The sequence below is a fragment of the Schistocerca nitens genome, chromosome 10 (assembly GCF_023898315.1).
Source record: "Schistocerca nitens isolate TAMUIC-IGC-003100 chromosome 10, iqSchNite1.1, whole genome shotgun sequence".
Classification (NCBI taxonomy): domain Eukaryota; kingdom Metazoa; phylum Arthropoda; class Insecta; order Orthoptera; family Acrididae; genus Schistocerca; species Schistocerca nitens.
The window spans coordinates 82,267,285-82,292,402 of record NC_064623.1 but is presented as its reverse complement, the minus strand read 5'-3'; the positions used below and the strand labels follow the sequence as shown (position 1 = coordinate 82,292,402).

Here is a 25,118-nt window from a genome sequence, read left to right as displayed (position 1 = left end):
TTCCTCAGAAATAACACTCTTGAGTGAGAGACATTTTCCAGAAACTGTGCCAATAAAGCAGAGCTAGTTGCAACTTTCTGCTACATGTTGTCATTTAATAAGTCATTTACAAATATCAGTCAAAACCCTTTCATTTTCAAATCACTTTTTAATGCTTAACTGCTCACATTGGGTGAATGTGACCTAAGGATTTTCCCTTCTGCTGCTGATCTTTGCCATGGTGAGAAACAAATATAGCCAGCCCAAGTAAATTCCTTTATTGTGTGGCTGTCTCTTGAGCTCTATTTAAAATTGGTTGGGTGAGATGGTTTGGACCTTGATGAAATGTAAAGCACTGTGCAGTTCAAATAATTTTCAGACCAATGGCTGCCTACATGTGGGCTCAAAGATTTCCACTTACATTTCTCTCAATGTAGTTTCAACACCCATTATTAAAAGTAGTCTCAAAGTTCCTAGAAAGCACAAAATGCATACAAATGAGTGACCACTCTTATGTCCAGACAGCACTTTGTAATATGCTCTGTTTCAGCGATGTAACACCTCATTCACATGGGGAGGGGGGTGGGGGGGTGGGGGGGAAGAGAGAGAGAGAGACGTGACTTGAAGAGACATACAAAACAGGCTGACCAGACTGTTGAAAAGCCCAAATTAGAACCAAAAGAACATCAACTAGAGAAGCCAATCCATCAATTATCTCGAATCCACTAAACCAATGAAGAGAATGCCTGGGGTATTGTACAGAATAACTATGACCTCCTTGGAAATTTCTCACCATACACTGTCAGTTTGAGGAAAGAAGCTAGTAAACACTTACTTACTTGAACATATAGTCCAAGCCTTCTTACAATGTGTTTGAGAAATTGGAGGAAAGATAAGACTTTAACATCCCACCGAAACTGAATTCACCACAGTTGGAGAATAAGTTCATTTGGAGAAGAATGGGAAGAAAATAGGAAAAGGAATGATCCCGGCACTTTTCTAAGTGATCAAGGAACACCATGGAAAACTCCAAGCAGTATAGTCAGAAACGAATTTGAACTGCAGTCCTTACACATCCAAGTCCAAGAGTGAAACAATTCCTAGCTGGACATATTTAATACTCAGGAAACGTTGACAGGTGACAAGCTTCTTTATGAAGTCTCCAGTTTTATCCATTCACTCTGAGTTTCAATAAACAAGTCACTAAATAAATAAAATTATTATAAGAAACTGTCAACCAATTTGAAGTGTCTTTAGTAAACACACTGTTGCAAAGCAATTAAATTAAATGACAGCTGTCATTTCCACTGCATGTAAATGAAACAAGATATGACATTTATGAAACAGTGGCATCTCAGCAGCACTATCACCTCAAGAGAACAAGAATGCATTGCAGTTTGTTCCACAATTCCACACCATGTAACAACATTATTCAACACACCACATCAGACTATAGATATTCTGCAATAGAAATGGGCAGGATATATACAATGGCTATCCAGAAAGTAACAGATGGTTTGGTTTAGCGCAGCAGTGGGAGGGGCTGCAGTTGCCATCTTTGTGCCATATGTCCCTACACTCAGTACGCATCCTGCAGTGGTAGCGTACAGTCTATGTCTCTGCTGCTTTGCTTTCTGTGATGGGTTAAAATGTGTGCTGTAATAGAAAATCGCATCACTTGTGAGGTGCGTTCCACGATTAGGTTTTTGTTGGCAAAAAATTGCAGACCAACTGAAATTTATTGCAACCATTGTGATGTGTACAGAAATGGAATAACGAGTGAAAGTCAAATGAGGTAATGGTGCATTTATTTTAAAAACTGCCATACCAAAGTTCATGATGAGGAATGCAGTGGTAGGCCTAGCCTTGTGACTGACAAAATGGTGATGAAAATCAATGACGAAATTCATGAAAATCATTGCTTCACAATTACGGAACTTTCGCGACATTTTCCCAAATTTGAAGGAGTCTGGTGCATGAAATGGTGGCAGAGAAGTTAGGTTACCACAATTTTTGTGAAAGGTGGGTTCCCAAAATCCTGATGGAAGACCATAAACAACAGACTTAATGCAGCACTGATCTTCCTCAAAGATTACGAGAGAAATGATACAGAGTTCGTCGTATTGTAACTGGGGACAAGACTTGGGTGAAGTAGCAATTGTGAATCAAAAAAGGTCACTGATGGAATGACAAAACAAATTCTCCCAAGAAACTAAGGAAGTGTTTGCAAACGCTTTCAGCAAGAAAGATCATAGCTACTGTGTTTTGGTATTCTAATGGAATGATTATTATTGGTTTCCTTGAACAAGTCACAACTAACTCAGAGAGGTATTGTCAAACATTGACAAAGTTAAGGCAGGTGATACAAAATATGTGGTGGGCAAAACTTGGCGCAAAACTTTTGTTTTCCCAGAACAACGCACATCCACAAACTGCCAATCAAACCCGAGAGAGCATACGGGGTTTTGGATGGAAGTTGTTTGATCATCCAACATACAGCCCGGATTTGGCACCAAGCGACTACCACCTCTTCCCAAAATGACATGGCTCACTATACAACACTTTGAAACATGCCGAACTGCTTGCTGGTATAAACCAATGTTCACAATCGCAGACAGCAGACTTCTAAAGATACAGTATTGAAAAACTTGTGCCACAGTATGACACATGCCTCAATTTTAATGGTGACTATGCAGAAAAATAGTTTAAGAGCGTCCCTTTACAATGTATGTAATAACATTTGGTTTTTCCATATTGTTAATTTTTTATTTCAAACTAATGAAGGTACAGAACATGATTTTCTGAACAGTATCCTCAATTTCACAGTATTAAGAGTAAATACAAACAGCCATTCCGATATGGATTTGTTATATGAACAAAAGATGTGTTAAACCTAACAGGTTAGCATCTCCTGCTATAATACTACCATACAACTTCCAGACTATAAATGTCTGAACTGTATTCAAAAAAATCAAAATTCTTCACAAGAACTTTTGCAGTTTTGGATGCGTGAAAGATTCCTTGCGAGATCCTGGCCATATAAATGAGGGACGCAACCATCAAAATCTGGATTCAAGTAGATTATTTGTTTTCCAACTACAGGCAATATTTACTTATTCCAAAGACATAGTATCTTAGACAAAATAATAATAATAAAAAAAAAGCTTATCAAAAAATCGAAATGTTAAGTAAGTAAATTGATTCATCAAATTCATATGGCATTTTCACCAAGTGTCACTTACATTTAATGACTTCTCTGGCTTCAAACCAAAGCCATCCTGCAGCAGCACAGTGATGAACGTCAGATCAAGACACATGAAGGGCTGCTCAGCATTTGGCGTTTCACAACCTGAGAAATTAAGAATTTGGTGAGACATTTTAACTCTTTATAAGCTGATCCTTCTCTAGGAAAAATAAAAACTATGTTTTAATGAACACAGGAAGCAAATGAGTAACCCACAACTATAGAGAAACAATGATGTTGGCTCAAAATAAGGTGCTATCCTATACCAAGCCAGATTAATATAATAATGACATCCACATTCCACTGCATCAAAAGGAAAATTCACTTAAGGGTATTATCAAATTACTTTATGTTTAATTTAATGCATAGATCATCACTTGATAACAGCATTCCAGAACTGTAGATGGCTAGCTTACTAGAGGCAAGCGATATCAATATTTTATTAAAAAAGGCAAATATATTTTGTTTATGATACGTGACACCACCACATGACAGAGTATCCTTCATCTATCATTTGCACAGCAAGTCACGCTGATGGTCTCTTCCGTTTGCAGCATCCGACTATTTTTAAAAGTCTACTAGTCTAGTTACCCAATAAAGAAAAATCTACTTGACAAGTGGCAAGTAATACATGCTATAAAAAGAAGTTCCAGCAATTTACTGGACTACTAAATACAGCTATGATACAATACCAATGATTATGAAACTAAAATATGGTAATTCATGAAATTTATTAATTTCATTAGGACAGATTATCTGAAATTTTAAAAGCCTACTACAATGTTTCACAGGTTTTTTCAACAGTCAAATTTCAACTTCAGAATAAAGTTTCTTGTGGTGCCATTTTTATATAAAATATTGTTCGTATTTTTGCCCACCACTATAAAATAAAAATCTGACTTTTCCACAAAACTGACTGTGCAAAAAAAGTATGGGCAGTCACTTACTTTTCTTGGCAGCATCCTCAAACTGCTTAACTGTGACAACTCCACCACTGAATGGATCTGAAACAAAGAATCAATGTATGAGAACAAATGATCATCATCTACACCACAAGTCATGTTGAAGGTACAGCTGCTTTCCATTTGCAGAATCTTACAATGTTTTTAAGTTATCAATCAAATTATTTGACTGGCAAGACCAGCATGTGGGAGTTTGCTGATGTATGAATTAAGTGTTCAGCAATAATGGCCCTAGAAATATTTTTTTTACATGGGAGACTGTTAAATTACAGTATAATATATATGTTTGTGAATGTTATAGTTTAATTAAGAAAACAATATTCATCAAGACATGCCCACTTCAAAAGCTTTTAATGTCACCAGTTGATCTGAAACAATTAGTCAACACCAAATCCCCTCTTCAATTTCCTCCTCATTCATTTGAAACAAGCAACAGAACAAAATCTTTTCTTAGTCTACTACAAAATTTTTTGTAACATCCTACTGATAGAGATGATGTACCACAGAGAACAACCGCAAGATAATTGCTCACTTACCAATGAGACCAAACTCTGTTGCCCGGTCAAAATAGTAAGAGAACGCATTGATCGTACGATCCTTTCGATTGAGCTCAACTGGTTGGGGCTTCTCCACTTTCCCAGCCACGTAAGCCCGGACTAACTGGGAACAGCGCTTCCAATCTACTATTGGCTTCTTTTCACCAACCTTGTTGGCACCACCTTTGATTTCTTGGTAGACTGCCCTGTCTGGTGGAGGACCACTGTAACAACAATTGCAGTAAATATATTTGAACATGAGTTAAATATTAAAAACTACTTAATTATGTAATAAATTTGTATGTATCACTGATAATGGGTTTTCAAATAATGGTTTGAGGAAGTTAATCAGGGTGTGGTACTGTTATAAAATAATATATCATAACCTGGTTCCTTGCAACCATGAGATTATAAGATGGACTGCACCTTGTGGCCCAACAACGTTTTGCACAGAAAATCACTTTTATGAAATTATTCCACAATGTGCAACTTCCACAAGAATAAATAAATTGGACCCTTCACCAATCTATAGAAAATTAAATTTTTACAGGGAATTACACAGAAGTACTATATTCTCCTGGATATTTGCTGTCCTTAGACTCCATTCATAAACAGTAACTTCCGTCACCCACTGCCCCACCCCTTCTAAAGGCACAGAGTATGTATGTGATGATTTATCTCATTCTTAGATTTCTGTGTAGAATAAAAAAATTGGAAATTAAAAGCTTCTACAGCTTTTTAGCTTCTTTCAGATCTATATGCTTGACAGCACTCAACATCAATTCAATTCAATGGTGAGTCCTCTCTCCAAAGATCTCTCTCTCAGCTTGACCTTTTTCACCCTTATTACAATGATGTTCCATTCACTAAATCCTCCATACTATCACACTCAGCAGCAGTTTTCTATTATCACAATCAAACATTTTTAATATGATTGTTTTTATATTTGTCAATTTTCTTCCATATACTTTCTTTTTCATTTAACTACTAACAGAGAAATCCCACACACACACACACACACACACACACACACACACACACACTACATGCTCCATTACAGTATTTGTAACACTACATGTACGCAGTGCCTACTGTGTGTGTAAAGGGTGGGGTGGGGCGGGGTCACACTCCAACACGATGACATGAATGGAAACCTGAAAACTTTATCAATTCTGAAATCCAAAAAAGTCAGTGAGATTTACTGATACCTGCTGGTATAGAATGTCCAGTAGAGTTACTACAAAAGCCAAACCATCAGTTATTGTCAGGTGAGAAGTCCAAATATAGAACACTATCACACTTTAAACATGCTCATTTTACAGTCAGTTTACCTCAGACCAAGATACCATACCAATCTGACAAAAATATTTTGCGGAGAGAGCTTTAAAGCAGCGTACCTCACAAGATATGTACGTCCACTGAAGGTCCACTCTTTGCCATTGATGATGGGGTTTACACAGTCACTGTGGATTTCCTTTACATCAGACTTGTTGCCCTGCAACAGGACCCCCTTCCGAGCAGCCATCAGCCCCAAGCCCAAATAGCTGAAACAGGAGAAGAGTATGCAATTAAAATGTCCTATTCCACATGGAACACACTAGTTGAGGTCATTACACTGAAACTTCTCAAGGAAGATCTTCCAATGATATAAAAGAAAACCACATACCATTGCTATCTTTGAAAGTAAATTACTATTTTCCAGAAAATACACTCCAAGACAAAAAAAAGGACACACCTTGAAGGAATTATCTAAATGGGATGGAAATCGATAGATGTGTCTTACATGTACAGATGAACAAATTATTACAATTTCAGAAACACTGGATGATTTATTCAAGAGAAAGAGCTTCACAAATTGAGAAAATCAATAACGCATTAGTCCACCTCTGGCCCTTATGCAAGCAGTTATTCGGCTTATCATTGATAGAGGTGTTGGATGTCCTCATGGATATCATGCCATATTCTATCCAACAACACTACAAATCAATGCCAAGCTGAATAACTGCTTGCATAAGGGGCAGATATGGACCAACACATTATATATCTTCCATTTTTTTCTGAAATTGTAATCTTTGTTTGTCTGTACACGTATATCCCATCTATCGATTTCTGTTCCATTCTGATAATTTCTTTGTGGTGCATTTCCACCCCCCCCCCCCCCCTTAGAGTGTAATTATGAAAGAGTCACGGTATAACACTGAAATATACATGGAATCTAAGGGTAAAGTAACTACTGTAAGGAAACAAACTATAACAGATTCAGTTGTTCAGCGCTCTGCTTGACAGTAGCAATAGGCGCAGGTCAGGGGAGTATAAGTGTCACTGCTGAAATACTGATCATTCTTGGCGTTTGAATGTTCAAGTTAACATGTATCAATATACCGAATATCTCAGACTAATTTCAGACTACACTGTTGAATGGGAACATAAAATTCTACTTAAAAGACTCTTTGTAACAGGAAACAAACCACTGCTGGGCATTACTTTAAAGACTTGATGAGCAGTATTTGTTTAGGCTCATTCCAGATGGCCATCACAATAACAGAATTGCAGATATCTGTCGAAACATCAGAGAAAATGCACATGACTTGTGGGAGCAATACTACAAAATTGAGTTAAATTTATAAAGAACTTTGAACATAAGCCAACTTGTCAGAATGATGTTACAGCACCTCTTTTTGAATGCATGGACTCATTCGGTTGGAGTGTCATCCAGTCATTGTGCCCCCTCCTGTGGCAAACTGGTCCACAACTGATCCTTGATATCTTGCATACTGGCAGTGGGATGGAGTAGACATCTGAGCTGTTACCACATGTGCTATCACAGACAGATCTGGATATTTTGCCTGTGCCATGTGTAAATGATCATTGTCCTGTTGAAAAATGGCACCAAAATACTGTCTCAAAAGTAACATGTGAGGACACAGGATATCTGTGACAATGTTGTAGTATCAGATTTCCCTTAACTCTCTGCCCATGAGCAATTTTAATACTGTTCTATACAACATCATGGGGGATTTTTATTTAAATTAGAATAGTTGTAAGGATAGAATTAAAGGAATGTAACAAGAAAACGAAAAATTTACTTTAGAGTCGATTTTTCATCGACATTTAATGTAAACATGAAAATAGCATTCAACATAATAAAAGCAGAATAAACTTATTAATAAATTTTCTGAGTGCTGCTTATCTTAAAACAAGCTTCCATACATAAGCTTGGGAATATGGATACAAAATTTCTGTCATGAGACGGTATTTGTGTAAGTATGTGAGTGAGACGAGAATGTTAAAAATGTGACTGCCAATGATTCAGACGGAAAAATAATGACCTCTGATTTTACAGAGTAACAAAAAGATCTGATGGGAAAATAGCAGCCTACGATGTTGCGGAGCAACAAAAAGATTTGATGGGAAAATAGCAGCCTACGATGTTGCAGAACAACAGAAACGTATTTGACTGGTAAACTACGATTTCTGACATGGAAACAGATCAGAAATTACATTTGATGTGATAATCGGGGGCCCTGCGATACTGTCTGGAAATTACCGAATGCACACATCCATGCCACCTGTGGTTGGAGGGATGTCACAACCGACTGTTGCCATAAGTGGTACCGAATAGCTGCCCACACCATGACACCAAGAACAACACTACCATACCTATCCAAAACAATGGAAGAACAGAACCTCTCCCCAGGTCACCGCCATAACCACTGATGACAGTCATCTGGGGTAATGCAGAACTGTGAGTCATCACTTCGCACAATGTGACAGTTAATTGGTAGTTCACACTTCCTGGTCACAGAACCACTCCAAAAGCAGCCCTCTGTGTTGTGGCGTTATTGGCAACCTATAAATGGGACATTAATTCCCTAGACCAGTTACTGATAGTCTCTGACCAAGGATGCGGAAGTCCATTACTTATTCCTGGGTGGCAGGTGGAGTTGTGAGGGCGTTACTCTGTGCTCAGTGCACGATATTACAATCCTCCCTCTTGGTGGCTAGACACATTCAACTAGAACCTCGATGACGAGTATGCCTGCTGTTCTGTTCCCGTGCAGTGCAACATTGGGCTACTGTCACATACAAATGCCCACAAATCTGGATACTGCACAACTCAACAAGCTGGACAAATGGATACCCACAGTATAGCTCCTTTCTAACTCTGTATGGAGCCGATAACACTTCTCACACTAGTACGTGGTACCTCTGTGCCCTTCAAAGTGATCACTAAACATCTGACATAGTTCACACCTTTTACACACCCTACCAAGTCTGGTAACAACACTACACATGAACAACACTAATGCACCCTGGTAGCCATTCTACCTGTCAGAGAGAATTGCAACTCTACGTCATTTAGATACCCGCTGACAGTGCACACGTGGACAAAGTTGCAGTGACATCAGATGGGGTCTTCTAGGTACTTCAGTTTTTTTTGTCAGGGACAGTACGTACAGCACTAAGAATAACTGTGCTGAAATAATAACAGGCAGGGCAGCATTGGACCAATTCTGAGGAATCATTGCCACTGGAAGTCATGTAAACTAATTGCTCTGTATGACAAAGGTGGGTGAAACTTGAGAGGGTAAGCTGGAAGTAGGGAGGGAGGGAGGAAAGAAAGGGGGGGGGGGGGGAGAGAGAGAGAGAGAGAGAGAGAGAGAGAGAGAGAGAGAGAGAGAGAGAGAGAGAGAGAGAGAGAGAACTGGACTTCAAAACTAGCAAACAAACGCTGGCAAGTGAAAAGCAATGGGTTAAAATGAATTTTCTTATAGTGTATTACAATGATCACTGTGTGTGAAATGATGCAGAACATAGGGTACAAGGTCATAAGTTTGTACACTTAGGTTCTTAGATTCGATCCTGTTACAAACTTATCTTTTTCTTCTCTCTTCTCTTTATTCTTTCTCTACTTTCACTTTTGATGATAGCTGATAACCTCCATTGTGTTGATTGCACAACAGATGAGATAAAGGACAATTTGATATTCAATACACAGCAGATGCAAACAAATTTGTTATGTTGTGATTTATTATTTCTACAGTAACAGTCATCATACAAACATTAGCAAGATAAACTGGTCTCACATCATAAAATTGTACAATGGATACTTTGCCACAGCGGCATTAAATTTTGAGTGAATTTATGCGGAAACTTTTATCATGAACATGACCACTCTGCAGTAATGGTTTCTCATATGCTGATTTTGCAGCCATAAACCAGCTTCTAATTTAAATTCAACAGTCTCAACCTTATTTTTGGTCATATACACTAACATAATCCAATGAAGAAAAAAAAAAAAAAAAAAAAAAAAAAAAAAATTATAGGACTAGCATCGAACCTGTGACCTGTGGCACTTCAGTCTGCACTACATACACCCTACATTCTATCCATCACAAATGCAGTTACAATTGTAATTAATGAGATAAACTGAACTCATCCAGTTATCAAGGAAGATGCTTCTGCATGCATTCCCACTACTGTAAACAGCTTTACTGCATGACAGCTACCAGCTTAAGATGCCATTCAATCCATTCTGCAACTCACAATGCGACTCTTATCTCCCACTTGCGAGAAAAATTGTTCTCTCTATGAAATTCATTTTCATATTGCAACTCAATCTTTTTCTCAGTTTTTATCATGCATCTACAAGGAGTCAGCATGTTAACCCTATCACTGCTGTGGATGTGTATAGATGCCCTGCTCCGCTGTTCCTACGCGTTGTGGACGTGTAGACACAGACACCGCTCGGGTTTTCCTACAGTGCTATAGACGTCTGTACGTGTCCTGAGCCACTAACCCTTCGGTGCTGTGGACACCATTAGGCCGACCTCTCACTGTTGCAAACAAGTTACTCACATGTCTCAGTGAATAAAAATGTTTCAAGTATTTATCATAAAACATGTGTGTGTTTGCATTATATCATTTGCAAAAAAAAATCATTTCAGTTTCTTGAACCATTTACAAAATATGATGATTGTAATGACCACATGATTTGAGATTTGCAAGGACAGAAATCTTAACATTGTGCATGACCATCCATCGGATATAAAAATCAGTAACTCAAGAATGAAGTGAGATATCATTCTGATCTCAATCTTAAATAAAATTTTGATACCATACCTACATTTCATACACTGTAATGTATGAGCTAAAATCCACCATACGCAAAGTCTATGCAATGGGTTTATACCTCTACAAACACTCCAAAATTGTGTGCAATGTTTTGCTTAACTATGAGGAATAACGAAGTGATTCAGACCTTTACCTAACAAAGACATCAGCCTGTATGATGTGCAAAAATCAAAGTTTTTCACTTTAATAGTTTTCTTAAAATTGGATGATTATTTCATAGCGGCTGGAACACCGGCACTCAACACATGTAGCAGCATTTGGTGAGCTGCACAGCCATAGCACAGATGTGCTCAGCATGGAATGCAGAGAGCAAGTCAGTAGCAGGGAAAGTGTTAATCAGGTTTGGCATGTTACTGGCATGGTGTGGCCAGGTGTCGTTCCTGTCACAACTCCCTCTCCCTTGAAGTGGAAACGAGACTGAAAATACCTGAAATTTTAGTAAAAATAAGCCTCAGATAGATGCATAAGCAGTTTACTGCAGCATAGAGTGTTTGTCAAATATTCTATTGTGTTTGGTTATGGAAGGAAGAATTGTATTGTCATGTCAAAACCACACTCAAGTCAAAATGCAAAAGCTGGGTCACCAATGGAATACAAAACTCAGCACTGGAAGCACCTTTATTACAAATACCAACATGCAGCCACAACAGAGCTGAACTTTTCTACAGAGTGCTACTATTTATACAAACATTGAATATTCCATAATATACAAATACAAGAGATTTTGAGAAGCTTTTACAAATGAAAAATATTAAATAACAAGTAACTGATCAGATTGGAACTGGCGACCCACAGCACGCCATCCAATGATGCTAAATTGCTATGCCTCACTGCAAGCAGCACATCTTGAGACAACATTATAGCCATTTGTATGCTGAACCACACTTGCATAATACCTGTCAACACCATCACCGCTCAACACATCACCTCCAGGCAGTGTATTGTTTCATTCAATCTGTAAAATCAGTACCTCTTTTCCAGTGAACTAACTCATTCGTGGAATTTAATCTTCATGTGTTCTGAGACAGTTATTGACCTTAGTCATGTAACCTGAACTAGAAACCTATTCCTAATCCCAAGTTATCTAAGAGTCAATAATGTTGAATCTAATTATAGAAAAGACTGATTTTGTTAATAATAAAACAACAACAACTACTACTACTACTTTCAAAGCTTGACAGGTCAGTTAGCAAACATTATTGTGAGTGGGAGGTTTGTTAGTCACTTAATATCTACATCTATGTCTATAATCTGCAAACAGCTGTGAGGTGCATGGCAGAGGGTACACACCCTGTGTATGTGTGCTGTAATTATTCTAATCCTATCCTCATGATCCCTACGTGAGCGATACATAAGGAGTTGTTATTTATTCCTACAGTAATTATTTAAATCTGGTTCTTGAAACTTTGTTGATAAACTTTCTCGGGACAGTTTACACCTACCTTCAATAATCTTCCAGTTCAGTTTCTTCCTCTGTGACTCTCTCCCATGGATTAAACAAAACCTGTGACAATTTGTACTCCCCTTCTGTGTATACATTCAATATCCCCTGTTAATGCTATCTGGTACAGGTACTAAACACTTAAGCAATATTCTAGAACTGGTCCTATTGGTATGGATCCCACACACTTGACCAACATTCTTGAACTGGTCACAAAAGTGATTTGTAAGCAATCTTCTTTGTAGATTAATTGCACTTCCCCAGTATTCTACCAATAAACCGAAGTCTATAATTTGCATTACCCATGACTGAACCTATGTGATCAATCCATTTCATATCCCTACAAAGTGTTACACCCAGGTATTTGTACGAGTTGCCCAATTCCAAAAGTGACTCATTGGTAATATAGTCACAGGATACTATTTTTTCCATTTTGTGAAGTGCAAAATTTTACATTTCTGAACATACCTCACTGTAGAGAGCTACAAAGATGTTGCTGATAGCGACTGATTTTACAGACCTGTCTATATGTGAAATAAATGCTAGAAGGTTCTATTTTATCTAATGAATTTCTTATTTCAAAATTATATGACCAATTTGGACTGGCAACCATATTTTAACCTGGGTACAAATAATGACAACTATTAAATGAATCCTTGTTCAAATATTGCTTTTGAATCTACACTCTTATGTATAAAATAGTGTTTTGTTTTGGAGGCAAAAACCAACAGTATAACTGCTTAAAATTCATTAGTTACACAATCACAGTTATAAAAGTTGTAATAGGGTAAATATAGTAAAGGGGCATTATAATAGACCAGGCCTCTATCACAATATTACTATGATCTGTGCATCCAAAACTGGTCCACAGTGAATATGTATTGAATAAAACTTTCCAAATAATGTAATAGACAACAGAGGTCAAAACAACAACTTTATGATTCAATATGACTTCCTTGAAACGTGTCTTGCCTACTTCACTATTTGCTGCAACCAGCCCCAAAACACAGGCTGATAACTTATCTAAAAGGCATTTTGCAAATGTAAACACTAATAGTTATTATTTCACCAGTAACACACTGAAAACAGTATGTGCCAATAACCCCACCCCCAATCTCAACCCTTTATAAAGAATTGAACTCCATGTATAAAACATACTTTTTCATATCTCTCAATGTTTAATGGGATATCTCCTGAACTGTGTACTGTACAATGATATAATTTAGTCACAAAAGAACAAATCAAACACAGAGTGCCAGAGCCAAACTGTTGTTATTCCACCCACTACTTTCCATTGCTAAGTTTCTAACTTTAATATTTGACTTATTGTGTTAAGCCTTTTGCGGAATATTATACCACTTTATCAGTAGATTACAAAGCATTTAAACTGTTATATTCAGTGAATAATTATACGAAATACTGATGCCACTGGATGCCGTTATATAGACAATGTGCAACAGCATCTGGGTGAACATTTGGAGCTTTTAGTAATATAAATATGTCAACAGAGTTTTATTTTGGAATTCCACAAATGAAACCATTTTTCAAAAATAACATAGCAATGTTACAGTGACAATTTTATTTAGAGTGATTGGCAAATATTCCAACATAAAAGAACATAGACACTCTTTATTCTCTCATGTATTTCCAGAAATAAGAATACATTAAGTTTTAAGGAACAAACATATTCGTACAGATCAGTCTGGTAGTTTTTATAATCCCTCATACACAATGGAAACCAAGATGTCTCCTTGATAAATTCCCATGACCTACAATATCAGCATTGAAAGTCTAATAACACAATCACTATGCACACACAGCAAAACTAAGCAGTTTCACAGCCTCCAACACTGCCAATGGAAATTACGCAAACATGAGCTTCAAAATAATGAGCGACGCACTGCAGCAATCTTAAAACAACACCAGTAGCCCACCATATGTCTCATATACTTTGATCCACACTTCAGATTACCCTATTAGAGTTTTTATTTCTAGCCCTTTTCCAAATTCTAATTTGTACTATTCTTCATTTATCTTCACTTCTGTATACCAATTCTATTTCTTCTCAAAAGATCTTTCTATTACAAACTTGAGTAACTTAAGAGTGCCTTTTTATGCCAAATCCACAGTACACTAATGAATTGTGCCAGTTTAGTTTTCCAGATTATTACAGAAATATTTTAATGAAAAATATTTGAGAACCAGTCAAATGCTTAGAGAAAATATTTGTCACAAAGTAAAAAATAAAACAGATTAGAGAAACATTTGATGTGCCAGTTGAGAATATGTCATTTCCTTTCCTGTTATTTGGATCTTCTACCTAAAAATTTTTGAGACAGAATTTTTTTTTTTTTTTTTTTTGTTGCATAGATGACAGATATACGCAAAGGCCACACAAATACAGACCACATGGTCTACATAATCCACCAAACAAATATCCTCTAGTACTCTTTAAAACTTTAAGATTCTAAGCTAAACACTGAACTTTAAATTCTCAGCAGGCTCTTGATTTGCTGTAGGCTATTTCAAGTATCATTAGAGGGGCACGTCAAATATTTCTGTAATCTATTTTATTTCTTACTTTTAGACAAATCATTTCACAAAACATTTGACCATTTCTTTATTCATTTTCTTCCACAAATCAGGAGCTTTTATAAACCTCATTAGCTTTTCTATCAACTTTTGTTTATGAAATGTCATGAGTTTAGGATTCAATTTAAAGGAAATCATTTTGACATTTAATCCTCAAACCAAGGTGATTTTTTGTGTGTAAAACAGCTAGGCCTTGAAGAGAGAACCTTTTTGACACTTCATTTACATAGCTGGCAGCAGCTGCTTGTGAAATGCTGCAATTTTTCCTCAAATCATTAGTTTCCTGATTACTTCCAAGCAATTAAATTTGTTTCTGCAAAACTAGACCTCATGTTGGTCAGTTTAATACTTGTCTCATTTCTATCTGTTGAAATATTTGATCAAAAAATAGGCCCACGATAAATGCAGAACTTGCGGAAAATAAAGACCCTTTTTTTTTTCTCTCTTTTTGTCATCAGTCTACTGACTGGTTTGATGCGGCCCGCCATGAATTCCTTTCCTGTGTTAACCTCTTCATCTCAGAGTAGCACTTGCAACCTACGTCCTCAATTATTTGCTTGACGTATTCCAATCTCTGTCTTCCTCTACAGTTATTGTCCTCTACAGCTCCCTCTAGTACCATGGAAGTCATTCTCTCATGTCTTATCAGATGTCCTATCATCCTGTCCCTTCTCCTTATCAGTGTTTTCCACATATTCCTTTCCTCTCCGATTCTGCGTAGAACCTCCTCATTCCTTACTTTACCTGTCCACCTAATTTTCAACATTCGTCTACAGCACCACATCTCAAATGCTTCAATTCTCTTCTGTTCCGGTTTTCCCACAGTCCATGTTTCACTACCATACAATGCTGTACTCCAGACGTACATCCTCAGAAATTTCTTCCTCAAATTAAGGCCAGTATTTGATATTAGTAGACTTCTCTTGGCCAGAAATGACTTTTTTGCCATAGCGAGTCTGCTTTTGATGTCCTCCTTGCTCCGTCCGTCATTGGTTATTTTACTGCCTAGGTAGCAGAATTCCTCAACTTCATTGACTTCGTGACCATCAATCCTGATGTTAAGTTTCTCGCTGTTCTCATTTCTACTACTTCTCATTACCTTCGTCTTTCTCCGTTTTACTCTCAAACCATACTGTGTACTCATTAGACTGTTCATTCCGTTCAGCAGATCATTTAATTCTTCTTCACTTTCATTCAGGATAGCAATGTCATCAGCGAATCGTATCATTGATATCCTTTCACCTTGTATTTTAATTCCACTCCTGAACCTTTCCTTTATTTCCATCATTGCTTCCTCGATGTACAGAAGGCTACAGCCTTGTCTTACACCCTTCTTAATACGAGCACTTCGTTCTTGATCGTCCACTCTTATTATTCCCTCTTGGTTGTTGTACATATTGTATATGACCCGTCTCTCCCTATAGCTTACCCCTACTTTTTTCAGAATCTCGAACAGCTTGCACCATTTTATATTGTCGAACGCTTTTTCCAGGTCGACAAATCCTATGAAAGTGTCTTGATTTTTCTTTAGCCTTGCTTCCATTATTAGCCGTAATGTCAGAATTGCCTCTCTCGTCCCTTTACTTTTCCTAAAGCCAAACTGATCGTCACCTAGCGCATTCTCAATTTTCTTTTCCATTGTTCTGTATATTATTCTTGTAAGCAGCTTCGATGCATGAGCTGTTAAGCTGATTGTGCGATAATTCTCGCACTTGTCAGCTCTTGCCGTCTTCGGAATTGTGTGAATGATGCTTTTCAGAAAGTCAGATGGTATGTCGCCAGACTCATATATTCTACACACCAACGTGAATAGTCATTTTGTTGCCACTTCCCCCAATGATTTTAGAAATTCTGATGGAATGTTATCTATCCCTTCTGCCTTATTTGACCGTAAGTCCTCCAAAGCTCTCTTAAATTCCGATTCTAATACTGGATCCCCTATCTCTTCTAAATCGACTCCTGTTTCTTCTTCTATCACAACAGACAAATCTTCACCCTCATAGAGGCTTTCAATGTATTCTTTCCACCTATCTGCTCTCTCCTCTGCATTTAACAGTGGAATTCCCGTTGCACTCTTAATGTTACCACCGTTGCTTTTAATGTCACCAAAGGTTGTTTTGACTTTCCTGTATGCCGAGTCTGTTCTTCCGACAATCATATCTTTTTCGATGTCTTCACATTTTTCCTGCAGCCATTTCGTCTTAGCTTCCCTGCACTTCCTATTTATTTCATTCCTCAGCGACTTTTATTTCTGTATTCCTGATTTTCCCGGAACATGTTTGTACTTCCTCCTTTCATCAATCAATTGAAGTATTTCTTCTGTTACCCATGGTTTCTTCGCAGCTACCTTCTTTGTACCTATGTTTTGCTTCCCAACTTCTGTGATGGCCCTTTTTAGAAATGTCCATTCCTCTTCAACTGTACTGCCTACTGCGCTATTCCTTATTGCTGTATCTATAGCGTTAGAGAACTTCAAACGTATCTCGTCATTCCTTAGTACTTCCGTATCCCACTTCTTTGCGTATTGATTCTTCCTGACTAATGTCTTGAACTTCAGCCTACTCTTCATCACTACTATATTGTGATCTGATTCTATATCTGCTCCTGGGTACGCCTTACAATCCAGTATCTGATTTCGGAATCTCTGTCTGACCATGATGTAATCTAATTGAAATCTTCCCGTATCTCCCAGCTTTTTCCAAGTATACCTCCTCCTCTTGTGATTCTTGAACAGGGTATTCGCTATTACTAGCTGAAACTTGTTACAGAACTCAATTAGTCTTTCTCCTCTTTCATTCCTTGTCCCAAGCCCATATTCTCCTGTAACCTTTTCTTCTACTCCTTCCACTACAACTGCATTCCAGTCGCCCATGACTATTAGATTTTCGGCCCCATTTACATACTGCATTACCCTTTCAATATCCTCATACACTTTCTCTATCTGTTCATCTTCAGCTTGCGATGTCGGCATGTATACCCGAACTATCGTTGTCGGTGTTGGTCTGCTGTCGATTCTGATTAGAGCAACCCGGTCACTGAACTGTTCACAGTAACACACCCTCTGCCCTACCTTCCTATTCATAATGAATCCTACACCTGTTCTACCATTTTCTGCTGCTGTTGATATTACCCGATACTCATCTGACCAGAAATCCTTGTCTTCCTTCCACTTCACTTCACTGACCCCTACTATATCTAGATTGAGCCTTTGTATTTCCCTTTTCAGATTTTCTAGTTTCCCTACCGCGTTCAAGCTTCTGACATTCCACGCCCCAACTCGTAGAACGTTATCCTTTCAATGATTATTCAATATTTTTCTCATGGTAACCTCCCCCTTGGCAGTCCCCTCCCGGAGATCCGAATGGGGGACTATTCCGGAATCTTTTGCCAATGGAGAGATCATCATGACACTGCTTCAAATACAGCCACATGTCCTGTGGATACACGTTACGTGTCTTTAATGCAGTGGTTTCCATTGCCTTCTGCATCCTCATGTCGTTGATCATTGCTGATTCTTCCGCCTTTAGGGGCAATTTCCCACCCCTAGGACAAGAGAGTGCCCCGAACCTCTATCCACTCCTCAGCCCTCTTTGACAAGGCCGTTGGCAGAATGAGGCTGACTTCTTATGCCGGAAGTCTTCGGCCGCTAATGCTGATTATTTATCAAAATTTAGGCAGTGGCGGGGATCGAACCCGGGACTGAAGACGTTTTGATTATGAATCAAAGACGCTACCCCTAGACCACGTAATGATTTTAAACAAAGTATCATTCCTGCTAAGTATTGCCTTACCTGTTAGTATATACAGACAGACTTTGCCTGAAAGCGGAGACTTTGTGAAGCAGCTCTGACCTTGCCTCCTTCAGTGTTGTGTGGTCTGTGGGGGCAAATGTGATCTGTGTTGAGCCTCCACCGAGGTCCAGTGCTGCCACAGTACCATCACCCCCACTTCCACCCAGCCGGTCTGTAATGAAATTATGAACAACATAGTTAATGGCCCGAGATTCAGTTTAAGTACAAAATGAAGACAGCTAACTCTCAGGACACTGAGTGTTGTGATGTGTGTGTGTGATGGTCTTCAGACCACAGACTGTGCAGTTGTTTTCTTATTTGGGAAGTATCGAAAAACTATGGGCAATAGCAAAAATAAAGACAATTCACTATGAAGCTGTGATGTCAAACTATAAGATGTTGAAAATTGTTTGTCTTCAGTCCTGAGACTGGTTTGATGCAGCTCTACATGCTACTCTATCCTGTGCAAGCTTATTCGTCTCCCAGTACCTACTGCAACCTACATCCTTCTGAATCTGCTACGTGTATTCATCTCTTTGTGTCTCTCTCTACAATTTTACCCTCCAAGCTGCCCTCCACTACTAAACTGGTGATCCCTTGATACCTCAGAACATGTCCTACCATCCAATCCCTTTTTCTAGTCAAGTTGTGCCACAAATTTCTCTTCTCTCCAATTCTGTTAAGTACCTCCTCATTAGTTATGTGATCTACCCATCTAATCTTCAGCATTCTTCTGTAGCACCACTATTCAAAAGCTTCTATTCTCTTTTTGCCTAAACTCTCTACTTTGACCATCAGTTATTTTGCTTCCAAAATAGCAAAACTCATCTAGTACTTTAAGTGTCTCATTTCCTAATCTAATTCCCTCAGTATCACCTGATTTAGTTCGACTACATACCATTAGCCTCATTTTGCTTTTGTTTATGTTTATCTAATATCCTCTTTCATGATACTGTCCATTCCGTTCAACTGCTCTTCCAGGTCCTTCGCTGCCTCTGACGGAATTACAATGTCATTGGCAAATCTCAAAGTTTTTATTTCTTCTCCATGGATTTTAATTCCTACTCTGAATTTTTCTTTGTTTCGTTTACTGCTTGCTTAATATACAGATTAAATAACATCGGGGATAGGCTACAACCCTGTATCACTCCCTTCCCAACCACTGCTTCCCTTTCATACCCCTCGACTCTTAACTGCCATCTGGTTTCTGCACAAATTGTAAATAGCCTTTCGCTCCCTGTATCTGACTCCTGCCACCTATAGAATTTAAAAGAGAGTATTCCAGTCAACATTGTCAAAAGCTTTCTCTAAGTCTACAAATGCTAGAAATGTAGGTTTGCCTTTCCTTAATCTGTCTTCTAAGATACGTCATAGGGTCAGTACTGCATCACGTGTTCCATCATTTCTACAGAATCCAAACTGATCTTCCCAGAGGTAGGCTTCTACCAGTTTTTCCATTTGTCTGTAAAGAATTCATGTTAGTAGTTTGCAGCCATGACTTATTAAACTCACCAAATTTTAGAGTTTTATCAGAGCTGGATCTTCCAAGGCTACCAGTAGTTCCAACGGAATGTTGTCTACTTCCGGGGCCTTGTTTCGACTTAGGTCTTTCAGTGCTCTGTCAACTACATCCTCTTCCATTTCCATAATATTGCCCTCAAGTATATCGCCCTTGTACAGACCCTCTATATACTCCTTCCACCTTTCTGCTTTCCCTTCTTTGTTTAGAACTGGGTTTCCATCTGAGCTCTTGATATTCTCACAAGTGGTTCCTTTTCTCCGAAGGTCTCTTTAATTTTTCTGTAGGCAGTATCCATCTTGCCCCCAGTGATATATGCCTTTACATCCTTACATTTGTCCTCTAGCCATCCTTGCTTAGCAATTTTGAACTTCCTGTCAATCTCATTTTTGAGACATTTGTACTCCTTTTTGCCTGCTTCATTTACTGCATTTTTATATTTTCTCCTTTCATCAATTAAATTCAATATTTCTTCTGTTCCCAAGGATTTCTACTATCCCCCATCTTTTTACCTACCTGATCCTCTGCTGCCTTCACTATTTCATCTCTCAAAGCTACCCATTCTTCTTCTACTGTATTTCGTTCCCCCGTTCTTGTCAATTGTTCCCTAATGCTCTCCCTCAAACACTCTACAACCTCTGGTTCTTTAAGTTTAGCCAGGTTCCATCCTTAAATTCCCACCTTTTTGCAGTTTCTTCAGTTTTAATCTACAGTTCATAATCAATAGATTGTGATCAGAGTCTACATCTGCCCCTGAAAATGTCTTATACTTTAAAACCTGGTTCCTAAATTTCTGTCTTGCCATTATATAATCTACCTGAAATCTTCCAGTGACTCCAGGCCACTTCCATGTGCTCTGTGCAAAATTCTACCAGGCGGCTTCCTCTTTCATTCCTTACCCCCATTCCATATTCACCTACTACTTTTCCTTCTCTTTCTTTTCCCACCATTGAATTCCAGTCCCCCATGACTATTAAATTTTTGTCTCCCTTCACTATCTGAATAATTTCTTTTATCTTATCATACATTTGATAAATCTCTTCATCATCTGCGGAGCTAGTTGGCATACAAACTTGTATTACTGTGGTAGGCATGGGCTTTGTGTCTATCTTGGCTACAATAATGCGTTCACTACGCTGTTCATAGTAGCTTACCCACACCCCTACCATACTTTAAAGTCTGATAGTCGCAATTGCTTTCAAGCTTAAGCTCTCTTTCCAGCTTCAGAGTAAATACCTCAGTGCACACACAGTGAAAACTTTTGAGGGCAGTACGAGGGGAGGAGGAGATTAGTTTTTAACGTCCTGTCGACAACGAGGTCATTAGAGACAGAGCGCAAGTTCGGGTGAGGGAAGGATGGGGAAGGAAATCGGCCGTGCCCTTTCAAAGGAACCATCCCGGCATTTGCCTGAAGCGATTTAGGGAAATCACGGAAAACCTAAATCAGGATGGCCGGAGACTTGAGGGCAGTACGACATGAATTCTATGGAATCATTACGTGATGTGCTACATATGACACGAATTCGATGGAATAATTACATGATGTGCCACATCATTTTACATAGATGACAAACAATCCTGCCTTATTCACATGAACAGAAAGTCCTGAGACAAACGAACACACATTGACACACTTAATAGTGAGCTGTCATCTGAGAAACACACAACGTCCAAAATCCGGAGCATGGATAAATACAATTAATAACATTCCATGTGGGGAAAGTTGACATTTCTAAAATACAGCAGGACTGTTGATACCACTAAAACATTAAAACAAATGTCTCCTAAGTATTGCGTTATTTGCTATTATACATAGACAGACTTTTCCTGAATGAAGAGGCTTTGTGAAACGAAGAAATAAAACTACACGATACACCTCACATCCACCTGGCTAATTATTCCGTACAGGCTTTGGGATGCCATTCTGTTAATAAATTCCAAACATATATAATTTTTAAAAAATAATAATAATAATAAAAAAAAAAAAACGCAAGACCCCAGTTTATTTCTGCTGTGTTGACAGTTGCTGTGTTCCAGCATTTGAGTAGTTTCCATCATTTATCAGTTGTGATCACTTCATGTAATGACTGTGTGATAGATTCTGTTTCCTGTGGATGCCTAACTTTAATATTTACAATCGGTTGCAGCTAAACTACTTGCTAATGGCTCAAAGCTCAAACTGCAAATGTGGGATTTACAATAAATATATGTAGTCAATGGCAAAAGTTGTTCAAAAAATAAATTACAAACACTCATCAAACAGCTCTGTGAAGTGTCAGCCCTAGTGGGAAGTGGGAGTTCCTCTCATCTTAGCAGCATCTTCGCTGCCCATCAGGCGTCTCACTGAAGCATCTGGGATATCATAAAGCTATGAGGCAGTGGTTTGTCTGGTGCTGTGTCTCAATGAAATGCTTGTCTGTAGCGAAGGCTGCAAACAGCCAGTTAATGCCTGTCGGGGGTAGGGATACATACAACCATTTCTCACAGTCACGGGCATCAGCAGTGAGTGACAACAGCTACCTATCAAATTTCTCAAGCATACATCTCTTTTAATTGCTTCATCTTCCAATCTTCTAACCCTTCCAAGACACTAGATATTATTCTGTTTTTGTGCCATCTGTCAAATTAACACACTATTCTGCCAATGGTGTAAGCTCTTACTGCTTTCTCCCAGTTTATCAGTGATTCTCTTCTGTTCTCACACTTTGCAAAGCCTGTTTTATACAAGTGCACATCACATCCTAGCAAGTGATTCGGACAGCAAACAACTTGCGAGTGGGTTGGTGACATTGGTAGACAAGTGATTTTGCTTAACAGAGTTCTAAAATCCTGTGTGCGCTGTGAAATGAGCACGTTCAGAAATGGAAGATTGCTGAAGTTGAAGAGAGACAGTGGTGTCGTTTGCTAACATCACATCTTAAACAATTCTCTGTACTTATAGTAATGTATTTTTGTATAAATTTGAAGCTTGCACAGGGATATGATATTCTACCTATGAGCTTTCTCCTGCAAGAGATACCAACTATATGAAAATAAAAATTATTTGTTTTGTAACATCTTGACAAAAACTCCTACAAACTGTTTGGTATGTCTGTACATACACTTTTTCTTGAGGAAATGAATGCTGATGTTTTGAAGTGCTTGGCAGATATGTTGACGATGAAAGAAAATGGTAATTTTGTTGTATATTCCACAACACTGGAAAAATATCTCTGGAACATACTTTTATTCATAACTTTAACAAACTACAGTCAATAAATTGTGACTCACCCATAAGGAAGTTGACAGTGAACCAGGAAAAGAGGCCCTCATCAACCCCATCCATGATGGCCACTGAATTTTCATTTGTGTGGAATGGAGAGGCATCAAAGAGCTTACGAACCTGTAATAAAGAGATAAATATTGGCACACTTTACTGTATTTATCAGAAAACTGTAAAATATCTTATACCTCTGTTCTAATACTGCACAAATAAAGTTCCTTATCAGTGAAAAGTTGTAGTTTCCGTACATCCATCTTCTGATGGATATATTTATGTGCAATAACGATAATACCTACAGTTGCATGTTTTAGTTGTTATCTATTTGTGACCAGTTTTGGCGATACAATCCACCATCTTCAGGCCCCTCAACAAGCTCAAAGTGTTGATTTTTCAGTGGAAAAACACAATCCTACTTCTAGTAAAAGGTCCAAAATCATTGGTTCACAAAACTTTCGTCTCAGATGCAAATAACAGTATACAACACGGGGAAAAGTTTCACAGATCTCTTTGATTCTGACCTATTTCTAGAAGTAATATGGTGTTTTCCAGTTGAAAACATGATCACGGTGAGCAAGCATATGGGCCTGATGATTGCGAATTGTATCAGTGAAATTGATGACAAAAAATAAAAACTAATACGTACACAGCTGAAGATATTATCATTACTGCACATGAAAAGCTACAGTGTGAAGATCTCTGACCACGGCAGTTTTCTTTCTCACTTCCCATCATTATTGACCCATTAAGCAAAATATATTACGGACACCAGAGACAGTTTCACACATCCATTTCAAACAAATGAGAAAATGCAAACCAATAATAGTCCTGCAAAACAATCACAATCTTAACTTTCTCTCTAGCACTTAGCTCCCTTCTCCTGTAGATGTCGAATGCTTTTGGATCACTTGCATTTTGTTTATGAATACCACCCACCATTGCAATTGCACAAAACTGCATGCAAGAACACTATTGTTGCACCACTGCCTTTTACTTGGCAGTTGAAACCCATAGACAAGCTAAAATAGTATCACTGTGAACTGACACAATAAACTACAGAGGGGCCAAGCTCTGTTCAAAACCAGTTAGCACATACCATGCTGCCAGGGCCAGAACAGTGCAGATAGGACAAAATATGGCAGCCCGACTGGCAGTGGTGACAAGGATTACCATACGTCGGAGCTCAAACTATTGTGGCCTATGTGACGAAGAATGATGTACTATCAACAAAGGGGTGGGTTGAGCCACCATTGCAGCTACGCACTGTGTCACCACCCGCAGCCAGCTGCAGCAGGTTCTCCACAGCAGTCTTTGGTCTGACAAGCGTTGTCCAGCCTGCTGTTGCTTGATGCCGCCTGAACTAACTGCTCACTTATAGGCTATGCCTAGGCCTGATACCACTGGGGCGGGGGGCTGAACTAGAGCCTTTCTGGTGTAGGATCATATGCTGGCCAACTTCTGCGGACCTCAGGGCAACTATCTGATGTACGAGCATACAGAATAGGTTCCCAGATATGTAAGTGGATTGAAGACTTCTCAAGTAATAGAACCCAACATCTTGTCCTTGACAGTGAGTGTTCATTGAAGATGAGAGTATTGACAGTAAAGTACTCTGGTGAAGAGTGATAGTCCCGCTATTATTTTCTACATCTGGTGGGCA

The 25,118-nt window shown here is 38.5% G+C and overlaps 1 protein-coding gene across 3 annotated transcripts in view; it reads right to left on the bottom strand.

Moving 5' to 3' along the window:
* LOC126210166 (ectonucleoside triphosphate diphosphohydrolase 5) overlaps positions 1-25,118 on the bottom strand; it is a 50,138-nt gene that overhangs the window by 2,983 nt on the left and 22,037 nt on the right. For all 3 annotated transcript variants that reach the window (XM_049939321.1, XM_049939323.1, XM_049939322.1), the window contains exons 6-11: positions 23,470-23,581; positions 18,681-18,852; positions 6,119-6,265; positions 4,722-4,945; positions 4,171-4,227; positions 3,222-3,328 (exon numbers count right to left, since the gene is read on the bottom strand). In XM_049939321.1, coding sequence (XP_049795278.1) covers positions 3,222-3,328; positions 4,171-4,227; positions 4,722-4,945; positions 6,119-6,265; positions 18,681-18,852; positions 23,470-23,581 — 819 coding nt within the window. The remainder of the gene's footprint in view (positions 1-3,221; positions 3,329-4,170; positions 4,228-4,721; positions 4,946-6,118; positions 6,266-18,680; positions 18,853-23,469; positions 23,582-25,118) is intronic.